The sequence below is a fragment of the Phymastichus coffea genome, unplaced genomic scaffold (assembly GCF_024137745.1).
Source record: "Phymastichus coffea isolate CEN01 unplaced genomic scaffold, Cenicafe_Pcof_1.1 PCOF00026, whole genome shotgun sequence".
NCBI classification, from domain to species: Eukaryota; Metazoa; Arthropoda; class Insecta; order Hymenoptera; family Eulophidae; genus Phymastichus; species Phymastichus coffea.
Window position 1 is genome coordinate 4,185,862 of NW_026706837.1, and position 18,217 is coordinate 4,204,078.

The 18,217-nt window shown below is 33.1% G+C and overlaps 1 protein-coding gene across 1 annotated transcript in view; it reads left to right on the plus strand.

The window, feature by feature from the left end:
* The first annotated feature begins 6,501 nt into the window (after positions 1–6,501).
* The window catches only part of LOC131675597 (dimethyladenosine transferase 1, mitochondrial), a 60,944-nt gene continuing 49,228 nt past the window's right edge, over positions 6,502–18,217 (plus strand). Inside the window, exon 1 of the mRNA XM_058954629.1 lies at positions 6,502–7,273. Coding sequence (XP_058810612.1) covers positions 6,643–7,273 — 631 coding nt within the window. The 5' untranslated portion in view covers positions 6,502–6,642. The remainder of the gene's footprint in view (positions 7,274–18,217) is intronic.

An 18,217-nucleotide genomic window follows, 5' to 3' on the forward strand; every position in this document is an offset into this window, starting at 1 on the left:
TCGCCTGACTAGTATTAATAAAAATGTTGAATCTAGATTATAGAGGATTGATAATAAAATATATTAAATGTAAAATAACACAAAACGGTACTTATCCTCTATTCATACACTGATGAGTTTTTGAGAAATAAACTATAAATCTCATTTAATAATTTTTCATTTTTCGTGACTCTAGGTTTGCCATTCACATTTTTAGCAAACAGTACCCGTAGCCCGGCCGTTTTATTTTTTTCAAAAGCTTGTGTGTTGTATAACTTGAAGAGTGATTCCTGCTTTTGCCATCTTACTAATAGTTGTCTTTCTGATTAATCCCTTATACTGTTGCAAAGTAGCTTTGGTTGACGCTTTTATTGCTTTTAGTTTTTTTTCTTCGTTAATTTTAGAAAGGATTTTAACATACGTATGTTTGAATATTGCTACAATAGTATGTGATATAATAGCGTTTAAAGCTTTTATAATTTTTGGAGCATCCCGTTTGTTTTTTTTTATTGCGATCGAAAAACTTTTACCGAAGTATTCAATTAGACTTTGTGATAATTTCAATTTATAAAATCCATTTGTAAATTTTTTTTTTAACATGATTAAAATCAGACGTTTTTCTATTTCATAAGAAGCCGCTTTTCTCACTGACGCAATAGTGCAACTATCTTCATCTTCTATTATCGTTCTAATTTCAACATTCGTTTGTTAAAAAATTGAATTGTTCACATATATTTCAAGAGCCATGTCAGCTTCCATAGATTTTGCTGATTTTTCTAATTTTTTCTACAATTATGAACAGTAGGATCGTGTCCAAGTTTACATTTGCGACAAACCTTATTTTTAAAAGTGCGTGAAATAATTTTCCCTGAATATTTGCCAGCCGCTATCACATGTCTTACAATAATTATTACATACGTGCAATAAATACTACGATACGATCGTAGGGCCTATGAGCGTCGACTATTATCGCTCACTGTATCACACCTAATAATCACTCGATGAATTTGAAAACGGATTCTTAAAGAAAAAATGTCAAAGAATTCAATAAAAAAACAATTTTTGAAATAAAAATAACATTTTTTGAGATATGGCCAATTGTTAAAAAAAATGTTAATAATTTTTGGAAAATTTGATATTAAAGTATTGTTTACTTAATATTTTCAAAGTGCGCCCTTTTACGTGTAATCTAAAAAAAATTCGTTTCGATAACTTAAATGGTTGCGGAGATATACATTTTTGAAAATTTGTCGTCAAAAATGTTTAAATGTTTATAACTTTTGATATAATTATTATAATGTTCTCATAATCTATACAAAAGTAAACTACCATAAAGGCAATATTTAGACTAAGTTTCAAGAAAGTCCGAAATCTACCTCTGATGAGCTCATCGTCATAATCTGGAATGTGCCTAATAAGCGCGTATGCGAGCGTACATAGGTATACGAGTATTATATACAGGGTGAGGAAAAAGTATGGAAACCCCTGAAAATTCGGAAAACCTCACGAGGTTGGTCATGAAACAAAGGTCATATCCTATGTAACTTTCAACGATGAACCCAACGGTCACCTCAGATTTAACCTTGAACCTCATTTTCAAGGTTATTTCTAGGTCAACCTTATTTTTTTCATATGAGAATCCCTATTTTTTATACTGGAATTAAAAAGAACGATAAATTTTACGGATGGGAACGATTCAAAGATAGCGTGACCCCTAATCCTCCTTGAAACCAAGTATTTTCAAAATCATCACATCTTAACGCCTGGATAGCTGAAACAATCTGATTTCACGATTTCGCGTTCAAATTTCCTGTGATAAAAAAAGGACCTATTATTGTATCGCCTACCATTTATGCCCACACGTTTAATTTTTGAGGATATTGAGTGTGACTTTCTCTTATCCAATGAGGATTTTGTCGTTCCAATATCTAAGGTTATGGCGATTGACTTCGCCATTTAATTGACATGTAGCTTAAAAATACAAAAACAGGGTTGATTTTTGCTAGAAAACGAATAAACAGCAATTTGAAGATCTGTCTTTCTCGTATTTTTTTAGAATTATGAAAAAAGAAGACAACTTTTTTTTCACACTGCACATTCATCTGGATCTCTTTTTTATCGCAGTCTTCATCTTTCATTTTGGAAAATAGAAAACCACTAATTTGAGCATAAAATATAATTAAAATTGTCAAAAACTGGAAAGTCACCTTTTTTTTCGCCAAAAGTTACATTTTCTCCTCTTTCATGGGCTGTAAAACTAATTGTTTATTAGAAATTTAAAATTATTTTGAAGGTATTTGAAAGAAGTGAAAATTTTTAAATTAAATAGAAGTGCTTTTACAAATAATAATTAAAAAATTGTTATCATTTAGATTATAAGATCTTATTTGTTCTTGACTTCTACTAATTGGAAGTTGAAACCATATTTTGTTGTTTTCATAGTAAATAGGCTCTAGAAAAAAAATACTTGACCAATAAAAAAAAAACAAATTCGACAAATTCGTCAAATATTTCATAGTTTTTTTTTAGTTACAAGAACAATATTAAATTTTTGTTTTTTTCAAACTTTTAAAATGTTTCGTTTGTCCGAAAGAGGATGAATATCTCTTTTAATGATGAGGGGTCGGGGTGATCAGCAAAGGTCGTATACTAATGTTGTTAATCTCTTCAATATGAGTAGAACGTTTCGAAACGGCGATGGCAAAACTCCTTTGTCTAAATCCACAGTTTTAAAAACTTTAAGACGTTTTCAAGAAACGGGGTATATATAAAAATCGTTCTGTTACTGGAAGACCACGAACAGCAACAAATGAAGAAAAATCTTTAGATGTTTTACTGTCGTTTGTGGAAAATCCACATGAATCATCTCGATCAATAGCTTTACAACAGGAGATCGATAAAAAATCTGTTCTTAAAATTTTAAATGTAAACAAGTTTCATCCTTATAAAATGTAACTTGTGCAGAAATTAAATAAGGATGATCCTGATCGTTGAGTAGAATTTTGTGAGACAATGATGAAAATATTACTGAAAATCTAATATTTTTACAAAATATTGTTTTTTCAGGCGAAACGACATTTTAATTAAATGGCGAAGTCAATTGGTCCAACATAAATCCTCATTGGATGAGAGAAAATCACACTCAATATCTTAAAAAATTACTCGTGTGGGCAAGAATAGTAGGCGATACAATAATAGGTCCTTTTTTGATCGAAGGAAATTTGAACGCTGTAAGTTATGAACAACTTTTGCGAAATCAAATTGCTCCAGCTATCCAGGCCTTAAGAGGTGATGATTTTGAAAATAATTGGTTTTAACAAGATGGTTCTCCAGCTCATTATGGTGTAAATGTCAGATAATATCTCAATGAAACATTTTTTGATAGATGGATAGGTAGAAGAGGTATAGTAGAGTGGGCTCCAAGATCTCCAGATTTAAGCCCTTCAGACTATTTTTCGTGGGGTATTTAAAAGATCGGATATATAGAAGTAATCCACAAAATCTTGAAGAATTAAGACGTAGAATAGTTCAAGAAATTAATGCCATTCCACGGCAGATGATCCAAAATGGAACTCAATCATTCTACAATAGGATTGGTTACTGTCAAGGAGCGAATGGAGAACAATTTGAACATCTGTTTTAAATTCATTTACGTGAAAGGCAAGGGGAACTCACTATTAAAAAGTACCCCGAAGTGAGAGGCAAGGAGAACTCACTATTAAAAAGCACCCCGAAGTGAGAGGCAAGGGGAACTCACTATTAAAAAGCACCCCGAAGTGAGAGGCAAGGAGAACTCTCTATAAAATAGCACCCTGAAGGAAACAGATTCCTTCTACGTCCACGTCGTTATTCCTGTACAGCGCTAAAAGGAGAATTAGGAGTTACGATATCTTCGGACTTCAATCGTTTCCACCCGTAAAATTTATCGCTCTTTTTGATTCCAGTATATAAAATAAGGGTTTCCGTATGAAAAAATGAGGTTGACCATGAAATAACCTTGAAAATGAGGTTCAAGGTTAAATCTGAGGTGACCGTTGGGTTCATCGTTGAAAGTTACATAGGATATGACCTTTGTTTCATGACCAACCTCATGCGGTTTTCCGAATTTTCCGGGGTTTCCATACTTTTTTCTCACTCTGTATATGCGTTGCGTGCGGAAAAATTATTAGAAAATGTAGTGTAGCCAACTGCCGCATTTGGATGAAAAAAATAGAGCAAATGATTGCACCACACATAATTATAACCTCAACTTAAGTGTGATTACAACCTCCGACTTACAAGGAAACATTCCCAAACCAACCGTCCGTCTTCAATTTTGTTGCAATTGAGATATGTTATACTTTATAAAAAAATAAGAGACTTGTATTATTTTTATCGGCGGAAAAAGCTCTCTAGGGGGTGAAAGCCACCCTCAAAAGTTACCCCTAAAAACAGTTAAACAGCAGTAACTTTGGTTGTAATGAATCTTTTTTGATGAAACAAAATGGAAAAAAGTTCTTATTTAAAAAACAACAAAATCGTATAGTTTTGAAATGGGGATGGGGGTTGCAACCCTTACGATATACAGGGGTAAAACTACATTTTTGAGTGGATTTTTCGTGTATACAATCACAAAATTATCATAAAAAAATTGAAAAATAAATTTTTATTTAGGAAATGATAAAATAAAATTTACGTGTTTCGAAGTTTCTTATTTTTATGTATCTCGAGAGTGAACTACTCCTGAACCCGATTAATACTATAAGAATAGTTGCCGATCACCAATTTTGCTGATTTTCCATATGCTATGACGTTTAAAAGTGGGCTAGACAATGACACTGTTAATCTGTAGAAAAATAAATGTAAGGGCTGAAGACCACCCTCAAAAACTACCCCTAAAACACTATTACAGCAATATCTTCGGTTTATATCAATATTTTTCGACAACAAAAAATTTAAAAAATTCATCATAAAAAAGTGAATATAACTATATAAGTTTAGTCTCTGGAAGTTGCAACCCTTACGATGTAAAGGGAAAGAACAACCTTTTTGATTGGTTTTTCACGTAAAAAATTACGAAATTACCATAAAAATTAAAAAATACATTTTCATCTAGAAAATGATAAAATAATATTGACCAGCTTCGGAGTTTTTTCGTTATTCAATATTTTGAGGGTTAATCACCCCTAAACCCTACTATTGCTATATAAATAGTTGACAATCACCAATTTCGCTAATTTTTCGTTTGCTATGATGCTTAAAAATTGATGAGAGAATCATACTGTTGTTGTGCTAGAAAAGAAATTTGGGGAAACAACCCTCAAAAGCCACCCTCAAAATCCTGTTACAGCAATATCTTCGGTATTTATGACTATTTTTCTTTTTTAAAATCTAAATAAAAGAGAAACGTAACTATACAGATTTATATAATGATAATAGTGAAAGCTTGCGTTTGTTTACATAGACATTTACACTACATTGCATCTAGAATACAGCTGACAGTCGAATTAAGACATCCAATTAAGAGTGATTCGATCACTCTTAATTGGAGCTCCCTTACTCCAGCCCACAAAGTGTAGTGGAGAGTGAAAAAAAAATACCATTCGAAATATCTCTAATTGATCCCTCCAAAAATCATTATTTTAATTGAACCCTTTTAGTTGTCCCAAAAAAAATTAAAAACTATTTACATATTTAGTTTTTTGCAACTGTGATATGTTTAGCAATACTTAATATTTTTACCGAGAAACAAGACACAAAATTCAACCCTTGCTCATTTTAATTGAGTCCCTCTTACTTTTTAAAATTATTAATATATACGTCAAAAACAATCTAATTTTATTGTATGTTCTTACTAAAACGCATGCGCGTTAACCGATCTTTTTCGTAAGAACATAAAATAAAGTTAGATTGTTGTTTTTAACGTATATGTTAATAATTTTAAAAAGTAAGAGGGATTCAATTAAAATAAGCAAGGGTTTAATGTTTTTGTTTTGTTTCTTTGCAAAAATATTAAGTATTGCTAAACATATCGCAGTTGTAAAAAACTAAAAATGTACATAGTTTTTAATTTTTTTTGAAACAACTAAAAGGGTTCAATTAAAATAAAGATCATTTTTAGAGGGTTCAAGTAATATAGATATTAGGAATATTTTGACAAGGAAATATTTCGAATGGTATTTTTTTTTTACTCTTCACTACCCTTTGTGGGCTGGAGTAAGTGGGGTCTTTGCATGTGGAATCAGCGGGGCGAAATCAGAAAGAGCTCTTCAACTGTACGGAATGAAGTCAACTGCATACTTGACGCTCAAAGTTCTTTTTATCTCAAAGTGAACAATCGAAACCTCATCCTCACCCTAACATGTGCTAATATGCTATATAATGGCAAATGAAGATCTTATGCCAAAAATTAATATTGAGAAAGATAGTTATAAATTAAGTAATATTCAAAAAGAGTATATGCAACGAATTCATGAACAAAATAGAAATAGAGTGCAAAATTGGACAAGAATTCGTCGTAATAATCGTTTTCTAGGAGTTACTTTGAGCATTGGAGTGATTTCAATTTATTCCTATACAATGTGGGCAATTAAACAGGAAAGTTTTCTAGATGACTTCAATGAACCTGAAAAAGTCAGTAATTAAATGAGTTAAAGTTTCATTTGCAAATTTGTGAAACTAAAAATGTCTATTGCAAGATTACCTCCATTTCCTACAATACGTGATATAATCAAACTTTATCGCTTATCCGCAATAAAACAGTTATCACAAAATTTTTTAATGAATGAACAGCTTTCTGATAAAATAGTCAGATGCACTGGTATTTTTTGTGATTCTCAAGTTTTAGAAATAGGTCCAGGTCCAGGAGCTATTACTAGATCTATTATTAAAAAAAGGCCTCGTCAAATAGTACTTATAGAAAAAGATGAAAGATTCAAGCCTGCCCTGGAAATGATGAAAGTTGCTTGTTCTGGTGTTACAGATGTCGTTGATTTAATTTTTGATGATATAATGACTGTGAATCTGACAAATATGTTCAGTATAGAAAGCAAGAAAGAATGGACTGAAATGTCTCCAAACATTTTCTTTATTGGTAATTTACCTTTTAGTATATCAACTGCTTTACTTATAAAATGGTTAAAAAATATATCTGAACAAAATGGAGCATGGTCATTTGGCCGAGTTCAGATGACTTTGACTTTTCAAAAAGAGGTAGCAGAAAGATTGGTTGCAGAAGCTGGCCAAAGTCAGAGATGTCGTTTATCAGTTATAACACAAGCCTGGACCATTCCTAAATTGAAATTCATTATACCTGGTATGCATGCAAATAAATATATATATGCATATAATACATATACATACATATCCAAGTACATTTATATCTGAAAAAAAACAATCTTAAAAAATAAAACTCAGCAAGTATTTTTTTAATCTTATATTATGTTGATGAAAATAAATAATTTTAATAATTTTCATCGTTTGCTTGTTTGTTCAATCATTACCTGATTACTTTTAAGCCTAAATCATTTACTTGTTTGAAAATGTCGATATGCTTCTTGAAATACTTTCATGTTTATGTATGTGTGTATATATATTTATATTTATAAATGTGTATAATACATATAAATCAATTATTTCCATCTAAAAGATAAAAATGAATTACATTATTTTACTTTATATTTTATTATATTGGTTATTTTAATTATTATTGGCATAACAAATTTTTCTACTTCTAATATTTGTTATTATAACTGGTTTAAAATGTATATTTTCTTAGAGGAAAATTTGCAAAAAAATTCGATAACATTTTTATAAATATCTGATGTAAATTTTCCACATAAATAATTGTAATAGTTATTTACTAATAATACTTAAAAAGTATAAGTAATTATAAAAATTCATAAAAAAATCTTTGAATAAGTTATACAAAAGTGTTCGATTTAGAACATTTATAAACTAGTTTGTAGTTAATATCTTAATGAATGGGGAATATGTATAACAATATCTTAGGTCTATGCATTCAGTCCAAATCTATTTGAATACTAAAATAATAATCAAAAATAGAAATTAGAAAACTTTTTTAAGTAATTTAATAGTAACCCCATTGAAAATAAATATACAAACTTTGTATAGAATATGTATGAAATTTGTAGAAAAAAATATACAAAATTTGTACAAATCTTGTGCAATATTAATTCGTAGACATTGTTTCCAAGAAAAATGTGTCTGAAATTTATACAAGTTTGCTACAAGTATTGTATGAATTTTTTATAAATTTTATACAAAATTTCCAAGACATTTGTACAAATTTTGTTCTCAATAATTGACTTTTTCCTACAAATTAAATAAATAACACACGTATATTATGGATCAAATAACACGAACAGTTTCAATAGATGATTATATATGGAAAATGAAAATAATAAAAACAATAAGCAACAAGACCGAAACATGGATCTGAGATCTACTTGTTACCAATCTTTTACTTTATCACATTGCTACTGATGGCTATAACGATCCATATGATTTTTTATTCTATGTATATTACATGCAATTTGAAAATTGTTTATAAATTATTTAATTGTATTCCATGAACTGTATGTTTGCTGTTAATGTTGAATTAAGATTAAGCGATAAAATATAAATAAACAAAAAAAGTTTTATATATGGATAATTCTTAGTTATTTCAATCAGCTTAAGAACATTGTTGTTTTGATTTTTTCAAACTTTGCACAATTGTTCTATACAGGGTAATTCAAAAATATTGAAGGAAATCGGTATTGCCGGATTTACGTGGGTCGTTTGAAAAGTCTGTGCAAAAATAAAAACTGCTTGATTTTTTTAATAAATATTTTTTATTTTTCAATATAGTCTCCTTTTAGGCTTATACACTTCATCCAACGCTGCTCTAGTTTGTTAATCCCTGCCAAATAATAGGATTTCTCCAAGTCTGTAAAATAGGCATTCGTTTCTGCAATCACCTCCTCGTTTGAATAAAATCTTTTCCCCGCCAGCCATTTTTTCATACTAGGGAACAAATAGTAGTCCGACGGAGCCAAGTTTGGAGAATAGGGTGATGTGAAACGAGTTGGAACTCTATCTCCATCAGTTTTGCGGCTACAACTGCTGAGGCGTGAGCTGGCGCATTGTCGTGGTGGAAAAGGACTTTTTTGTGGGCCAATCGTGGACGTTGCTCTAGCAACTCGGTTTTCAAACGATCCAATATCGATGAATAATATTCGCCTGTAATGAATTTACCCTTTTCCATATAGTTGATGAAGATTATTCCTTGCGAATCCCAAAAGACAGTCGCCATAACCTTCCCGGCCGAAGGAGTTGTCTTCGCCTTTTTTGGAGCAGATTCCCCCTTGGTAACCCATTGTTTAGACTGTTCTTTGGTCTCAGGATTGTAGTGATGTATCCATGTTTCATCTACAGTGATGAAACGACGCTTAAAGTCTTGCGGATTTTGCTGTAACAGCTGCAAACCATTCTTGCAACACTTCACACGATCTCGTTTTTGGTCAATCGTGAGCAATCGCGGCACCCATCTAGCGGATAGCTTTTTCATGTCCAAATGTTGGTGCAAATATTATGTACCCGTTCGCTCGAGATGCCTACAGTACTAGCAATCTCATGCACCTTCACTCTTCTATCAACCATCACCATATCATGGATTTTATCAATGATTTCTGAAGTGGTAACTTCAACAGGGAGTCCAGATCGTTCATGTCTTTTGTGCTCATATGGCCACTCCGAAAATTATGAAACCACTTATAAACCATTCTAATCGAAGGTGCACAATCACCATTATGTTTATCAAGCTTCGGTTTAATCTCCTGAGGCATTTTGCCTTTGAAAAAGTAATGTTTAATCAATACACGAAATTCTTTTTCGACCATTTTTTTACAACCACTCGATTTCTTTCATTGAAACGAATGTAAAACGCAAAGTAATTGACCGATCTGGCTGAAACTTGGTGTGTGCTCTTCCAAGATATGCCACTAACTGAAAATAACCTTGATACGCACTAGTAGCGCCATCTCTGTGACTTTGCACGGACTTTTTAGACGACCCTCGTATCTTGAAAAATTATTTAAGATACAATTATTAGTTTTTTCCGATAATTGAGGAATGAGATAATTAACTTCAACGATCGACCAATCAGTGCGTGAATGGAAGTATGTGCGTTCGGTGGCGAGTGGGAAGTGGTAAGAAGGGTGTTGAATTAGTATATAATTCTATAGTATAATATAGGTACACTCATACATAGTCACACACATACATAGAGAGGCACACATACACTATATATATAATAAAGAAAATGGCTGCTTCAGTTGGGTATGCTCTCTTATGCTAACCACATGTATGTCATTTAATAATCCCACTGCATCTAATAACTAACAGGTTATGGGCCTACAATTATTGTAAAATAATAGTAATTAAGCATTCTATTATCAGTTAGTTACAATATTTTTGTGATATACATAAAGTGATACATAAAAAAAAAAAAAAAATCACTCCGAAAATAAGAAGAGCGAAACATAACCACGTTGTCACAGTTACATGACACAGTTCAATTTTTCTCTTTCTTTTTACATAAATCTCATCATCAAGTTAAATAAAAATGAGTAATCTATTAGCTTCAGTTGAAAAATTAAGAGGTAGTGAAAATTACAATGATTGGAAATTTGCCATCCAAAGATATATGGAACATGAAAAATTATGGAGTTATATTGAAGGAGAAAATGAAAATAGCACAGATACGACAGACGAAAATTTAATTAAAGCTAGATCAAAATTGTGTATGGCAGTAGATAAAATGGTTTACTCCTATATAAGAGATGCAAAGACTCCAAAAGAAATTTGGACAAATTTAGAAAATGCATTCCAAGCTGAAGGCCTGATAAGTAAAGTAAGTCTCTTACGTATTCTTATTACAACAAAGCTAGACGACTGCAAGTCTACAGATGAGTATATAGATAAAATATATACAACTGCAAATAAATTATCGAACTTAAAATTTGAAATTACACCAGAGTGGTTAGGAGTTTTATTATTAGCTGGACTGCCAGACAAATACAAACCAATGATAATGGGATTAGAAAGTTCAGGGATAAAACTAACAGGTGATGCAGTTAAAATCAAAATTTTACAAGAAGTTAAAGTTGAAAATAATCTTATTGTTGATTCAGAAACTGCACTCTACTTGCATAAAAATAAACAAAAATTCCATAAGAAAAATAAACCAAGATGCTTCAATTGTAATATTTATGGCCATAAAGCAAATCAATGTAGGAATACAAATAAAAGAAATAACTACAACAACTATCATGAAAAGTCCAAAGCAAATTATGTTTGTTACGATGATGATAATGAGAAAGGACCTGTGTTATTTATGGCATATAATTCAAATATAAAAGTAAATAATGATGATTGATTTATTGACTCGGGAGCATCAGAACATATGACTCCGAATAGAATTTCATTTTCTAGTTTTAAGCCAGTAAGTGGCAGAACAGTCAAAGTTGCAAATAATCAAACACTTGAAGTTAAAGGAGAAGGTCAAATCCACATAAAAAGTAAAATAGGAAATAAGACAGTTAATATTATGCTAAATAATTGCCTATATGTTCCAGAGATAAATGTTAATTTAATATCTGTTAGTAAATTAACAATTTTAGGCTTTCAAGTTCAATTTACAGATAAGTCATGTAAAATAAGTAAAGCAAATGGTGATTTAGTTGCAATAGCAACAAAGACTGATAAATTATATAAACTTCAATGGTCAAATAAAGAAAGTAATTTACAAGCCTATTCCACAAGCACATATCAAGACAAGACGCCACCGCATATATGGCATCAAAGGTTGGGACATCTCAACTCGAAGTACATGAGGAAGATGAATTCAATGGTGGAAGGGTATTACGTCAATAAATATAATCCCAAGCCTTGTGAAACATGTGTAGAAGGAAAAATGGCAACAATACCATTCGAAGAAAGCACAACCAAATCCAAAGCAATACTTGACCTGGTACATACGGATCTATGTGAGGTAAAACAAGTATCGTATGGGAATAGTAGGTATTTCCTTACATTTATAGATGATTATTCTAAGTATTTAACAGTCTATATTATTAAATCAAAATCTGAAGTTAAAAATTATATTAAAAAGTATGTCGAACTAACCGAAAATCAATTAGGTAAAAGAATAAAAACAATAAGAAGTGATAATGGACGAGAGTACATCAACAAAGATGTTCAAAGCTACCTAGAGGACAGAGGAATAGTTAACGAAACGAGCTGTCCAAATACACCTCCTCAAAATGGAGTTGCAGAACGATACAACAGAACTATTTTGGATAAAGCAAGATGCCTAATAGCCAATGCAAAAGCTACTAAACAATTATGGCCAGAAGCAGTGATGACTGCAACATACATAATTAATCGAACTCCGACAGCTTCGATTAAAGATTGCACACCTTATGAAAAATGGACAGGTAACAAGCCTAATATTAAACACATGCGCATATTTGGTTCATTGGTAAAAGCTAGGTACAGCAACAATGAAAAACGAGAGAAGATGGATACAGCGGCGGAATCCTGGATGTTCATAGGATATCCACCAAACCAAAAAGGGTATAAACTATATGATCCAAAAACAAGAAAGGTAAAGATAAGTAGAAATGTAACCTTCTTTGAAAATATAATGTATTATAATCAAGTAGCAGAAGAGAAAATAACTAAAGAACCAAATGAACAAGAAAAGGGATTATTTTATTTATGGTCTGATGAAGAGAACGAATCTCATGAACAAAAAGAAGTAAAATCCATTGTTGAACAAAATATATCTAATCATGAAGAAGAGCCTATGGAATTATCAACTACAATGAATGAAGCCATGATAGAAGAAGGAAATCAAAGCAATTCGACGAGTGAAGATACCGACGAAGAAGAAGAAATAGAAGAACAAATAGATAATCCAAGTAAGAGGCCTCAGAGATCAAAAAGATTGCCAAATCGTCTAAAAGACTATATATTATATACAAGAAGTACGTCAAATGAAGATGAACCCAAAACTTATGAAGAGGCGATGGAATCGCCCAACAGACAAGAATGGATAGCAGCAATGCAACGAGAAATGACCTCTATACGAACTTCAAATGCATTTTTACTAACAGATATTCCAGAGAATAAAAAGTTAATTGATCTAAAATGGGTGTACACTATTAAGAGAAACGAAGATGATTCAATAAAATTGTATAAAGCAAGATTAGTTGCAAAAGGTTTCATGCAAGAATACGGTAAAGACTATACAGATACCTATGCTCCTGTAGTTAAATATACAACAATTAGAATGTTACTAGCAGAAGCAGTTAAGAATAGAGATTTATCAATCAGATGTAGAAACAGCATTCCTCAACGGAGAGATCGAAGAGGACATACATGCAAACTTACCACCACCATACAATGCACAACATGAAAATAAAGTCTTAAAGATCATTAGAGGATTATATGGACTAAAACAGAGTTCAAAATGTTGGCATAAGAGGTTAATAGAAATCTTACTGAAAATTGGATGCACTCAATTTAAAAGTGATCCATGCGTCTTTATATACAATGATAAAAATAAATATGTCATCCTAGCATTTTATGTTGACGATATGATAATAATTACCAATAGTACAACCCACAAAGATTGGATTCTTGCCCAAATGAATATGTTTATTTGTGTAAAAGACATGGGTAAACTATCTTATATACTAAATATTAAAATCCACTATGATCAGATTAGAGGTATTATGACTTTAACACAAACAAATTACATTAATAAAATACTTAAAAGATTCAATATGCAAAACTGCAAAGAAGTAAAAACTCCATTGGATATTAATGTAAACTTAACAGAATTTGAAAATAATGATCAAGCATTAAGTCCAGAAAGTACTAAATTCCCTTATCAAGAAGCAGTAGGATCAATCTTATATCTCTCACAAACAACTAGACCCGACATTTGTTACGCAACAAGTATATTGAGTAGATTTAATAGCAATACTAAACAAATACATGTTAATGCAATAAAGCGAGTTTTAAGATATTTACAGATGACTAAGGATCTAGGAATAAAATACATCAAAGACAATATAAATGATTTGAAAGGTTTTTGCGACTCTGATTGGGCTAATGATGTCCAAGATAGCAAATCAATATCTGGACATACCTTCATTTATCAACAAGGTCCAATCTCATGGTTTTCTAAGAAGCAGGATCGAGTAGCTTTATCATCTGCTCATGCTGAATACTTCTCATTAACGCAAGCCTGCTGTGAAGCCATATGGTTGAAATCTTTGTTAAACGAGCTTGACTCATCAAGAAAGAATGAGCCTATTACAATATCGATGGACAATCAAAGTGCTATGAAAATAGCACAACATCCAAAATTCAATAAAACGATGAAACATGTTAGAATCAAATATCACTTCTGTAAGGAATGTATCAAAGAAAGAGATATACAATTAACATATTTGAAAACTGAAGAGATGCCAGCCGATTTCCTGACCAAAGCTGTTAGTACAAATAAACATATATTTTGTGTAAACAAAATTGGACTTTCCAGCAACTGAATAAGAAGACTGAGTGTAACTTATGAACTTTTTCAACATATGAAACTTGTGATATATATATATATATAAACCAGTAAATCTATAAAATGAAACTAATTAGAGTAAATAAAAACTATTGTTTGACTTTTGAAAAAGAAATGTATTATAAACTCTACACTATATATACACTATATAATTAAGGAGGGTATGTTGAATTAGTATATAATTCTATAGTATAATATAGGTACACTCATACATAGTCACACACATACATAGAGAGGCACACATACACTATATATATAATAAAGAAAATGGCTGCCTCAGTTGGGTATGCTCTCTTATGCTAACCACATGTATATCATTTAATAATCCCACTGCATCTAATAACTAACAAAGGGCATGCGCCACAGTTGAACAAAATCGGTACTTAATCTTCATGTGTGTCATGAGATTCCCATTCCAAAGAATTGAAATGTGTTTTTATATAATTATAAGCAAGATCGATTAACGAAATTAATAAATCGATATTTATTTTGTATGCATCATTCAAGAGCTCGATTTTTTCAAAACAACTCGTCGATAATATATTTTCCAATGTTAAAATTCCAAAATAATAAAATTTGCCATCATGCTCTGAATAATAACGTTATCTTTTTTATAGTTTTCATTTTGTAGAAATATGTCAAGTTTATTTTCTCACTGACTTTCTCAGTTACTATTTCGATTAGTTTTTCGATTACTTGTTTGGTTACTTTTTCAGTTATTTTTTTGGTTATATTCCATTACTCTTTTAATTACTATTTTACCTACTTTTCCGGCTACTTTTTCGGTAACATTTTTGGGTTTTTTTGGATACTTTTTTAGTTAAAGATTGATTTAAAAAAATCATTGAAAAAGACGTTTATACAACATGAGTCTGAAGTTTGGATGGTTCACGATGAACAAAAATTTCAAAATTTCAAGTTTCAATTTTGAATTGGACATATTGCTCCTCAGCAATGTTATATTGATATGAACAATGATTGTACATGCTTAATTTAATTATAACCCATATAAACTACCCTTAGAGTAACTGGCGTAATGAATGTTAGTATATTACGTTGACACTTGTTATTACCAATAAATAAGAGGCAGCATAAACATAGCTTTAAAATATAATTGTAATGAGAATGCGAAAAAAAATTTTATAGTCGGTGCCGTCGAGAACTACTCCTACAGCCCGTCAAACAACCACTAAACACAGAATTCTATCATTTTTTTGTTCAGCCATCGAACCACCAAGACATATAATGTTGAGCAATGGTTTTTTATATAATTATTGCTCCAAGGAATGGGCTCGGAAAATATCTCCGGTCGGCGCCCTCGCGAACCAACCCTCAAGCCAATCAAACGACTGCTCAACGCTGATTTTCATTATTTTTACGTTTTAATTTATATTTATTAGGAAAAAAAATGCTGAGTGACTCATTATGTAAGATTTTCAATAAGAAGGAAACTGAAAGTTTCCTTCTCGTCGTCTTGGCAAACTATCCCTACACCCCTAAATTATACGTGTAAATTCGTGTCCTCAATCTCTTTTCCTAGCCTTAATTCATATAGAATATAAATATCAATTGATTATTATCATCTTATAATATTATTTATTTAATGTACACGGTACACGGTTTGTAAAGCGCAAGATATAAAGCGCCATATTGACCATTTTGTGAGTTGGTCAATGTGCTGCTTCCATGGACATGGTATAAAATAAATATAAAAGTTATAAATATTTTATATTTTTATTTTTATTTATTTTTATATCATTTTCGATATGGAATTATTATCTGTAAAACAAAAGAAATGAAATATATTATTTACACTATCGGGTATGAACTTATACACATAAACAATTAATACTCACACTTGAATTTGTCTGGTTAGCTATGTCCCAGTACTGGCCTTCCCAATAGTGTGCTTGTTTTTTCCAATATCTGGAGGTCCTTCTTTCTGCAGAAAGTTTCTAAAAAATGATAATATTTAAAAAAATTATTATATCTTGTTATTGTAAAAATGTTATATATATATATATATGTATGTATTGTAACGGGGTAAAACCGCTTAATTATTATATATCGCGCAATTACATTAAGGGACGCGCGTAAATCGTCAATGCTCACTACTTATCCGGGAGAGCATGAGAAAGTATTCGTCAGTCAACCGATAATCATTGATAACCTATACTAAATTGAGTGGAAGCTATGTGAAATGAGAGAATCAATGAAAACACTTGTTAGTAATGTAGATCGGATCTTTTATTGTCCCTCCAAAATTCACAAAAGGTCGGCCCGCGCGTTTGTTTACGTATACGCTCGCTCGTCGACAACACGCTTTGCCGGTACGCTCGCTGCTCTTTGTTATTAGAGCCGTTACATGCACGCATCGAGAGTTAGTATCAAGTTATTATTTTATGCTCGCGATCGCGAAATTAAGCTGGCCAGCTTACCTTATAATTGCGGGCGATCGGAGAAAATCACAGCAAATCGCACAGCACGGAACAGTCGCTTATTGTTTTGTTCGCGGGACGCGAAAGCGCGCACACACTGGTTTCGCCCTCGATGGCGAAACCTCACACACTCTCTCTCTCTCTCGATCTGGCCTCTGGCTCGTAGCTGGGTAGCTCCTTGGCGGCTGCAATCCGGGATCACCAATTACTGCTGTTTTGAAGCGTGTGGATGTCAAGGGCACGTGAATTGTCGATAGCGGTAACGAAAGCGGGCGGACGCTAGGATGATCTAGGCTTCACTGGTTCAAATTCGTTCGCGCGCGTTCCGTCTGCTCGCGTGCTGAATTCCTTCGTTACCTATTTTGTCCCCCCGGCAGGTGCTGCCCTCAAAGGCAGCAATTATGCTAAATGGTCAGCGCTAATTTGACGTTTACCGTCACAGCCCCCTTCCAGTCTGAACCTATAGGGTTCTCGACGATAATTCCATTAGCGCTACCTTTTCCGAGGAGGAGAAGAGGAAGGATAATAAAGGGTTGTAGTCCAAGTGATGTTAGCTTATGATTTATTGGGCGGCAGGGTGACATGTCGGCGGCCCTGCCCACGGGGGCAGGGCATCATCACCTAGTTGGTCACGGTGGTAGCTCCTGGCCCTGGTCGTTCAACGGGGGTCGGCCGCGTGCCTCCCACCCCAGCCTCTCTTGGACCAGGTCGGCGTGTTGTCGCACGCGTGGGCAGCGGTCCGTGCGGGTCACCCCGGGGTAGTGGCATACGTTGCACCCTTCCCACTGAGCGCGGGAAAGGGTGCCCCGTGGGAGCCCTCGCTCTCTGGGGGTCAGAGGCAATCCGTTTCTACGGTTCGGGGCGGACCACAATGGTCTTTCGACCGTGTAGTCCGCACCCGCGGGGCCTAGAACTACATTAATGTGGATGGGCCCCGTTGCTTGACCTCCCTGGCTCCCGTCCACATTTACCACCAGGTTTACCCCGCACTTTTGCGGGCCCTGGTGCGAATTACTCCCCGACCTGGTTCCCGGAGCCGTTGTCCTGGCTCCGATGATCGGAGACTGGGGGAGGTTGGTGGTATTGCCACTCGCCGGGCCCTCGATGGCCTGGCGGAGGCGCTGCTGTACCTCCCTTAGGGCCGACGCGAACTGGCGACGGCGGGACACCACTT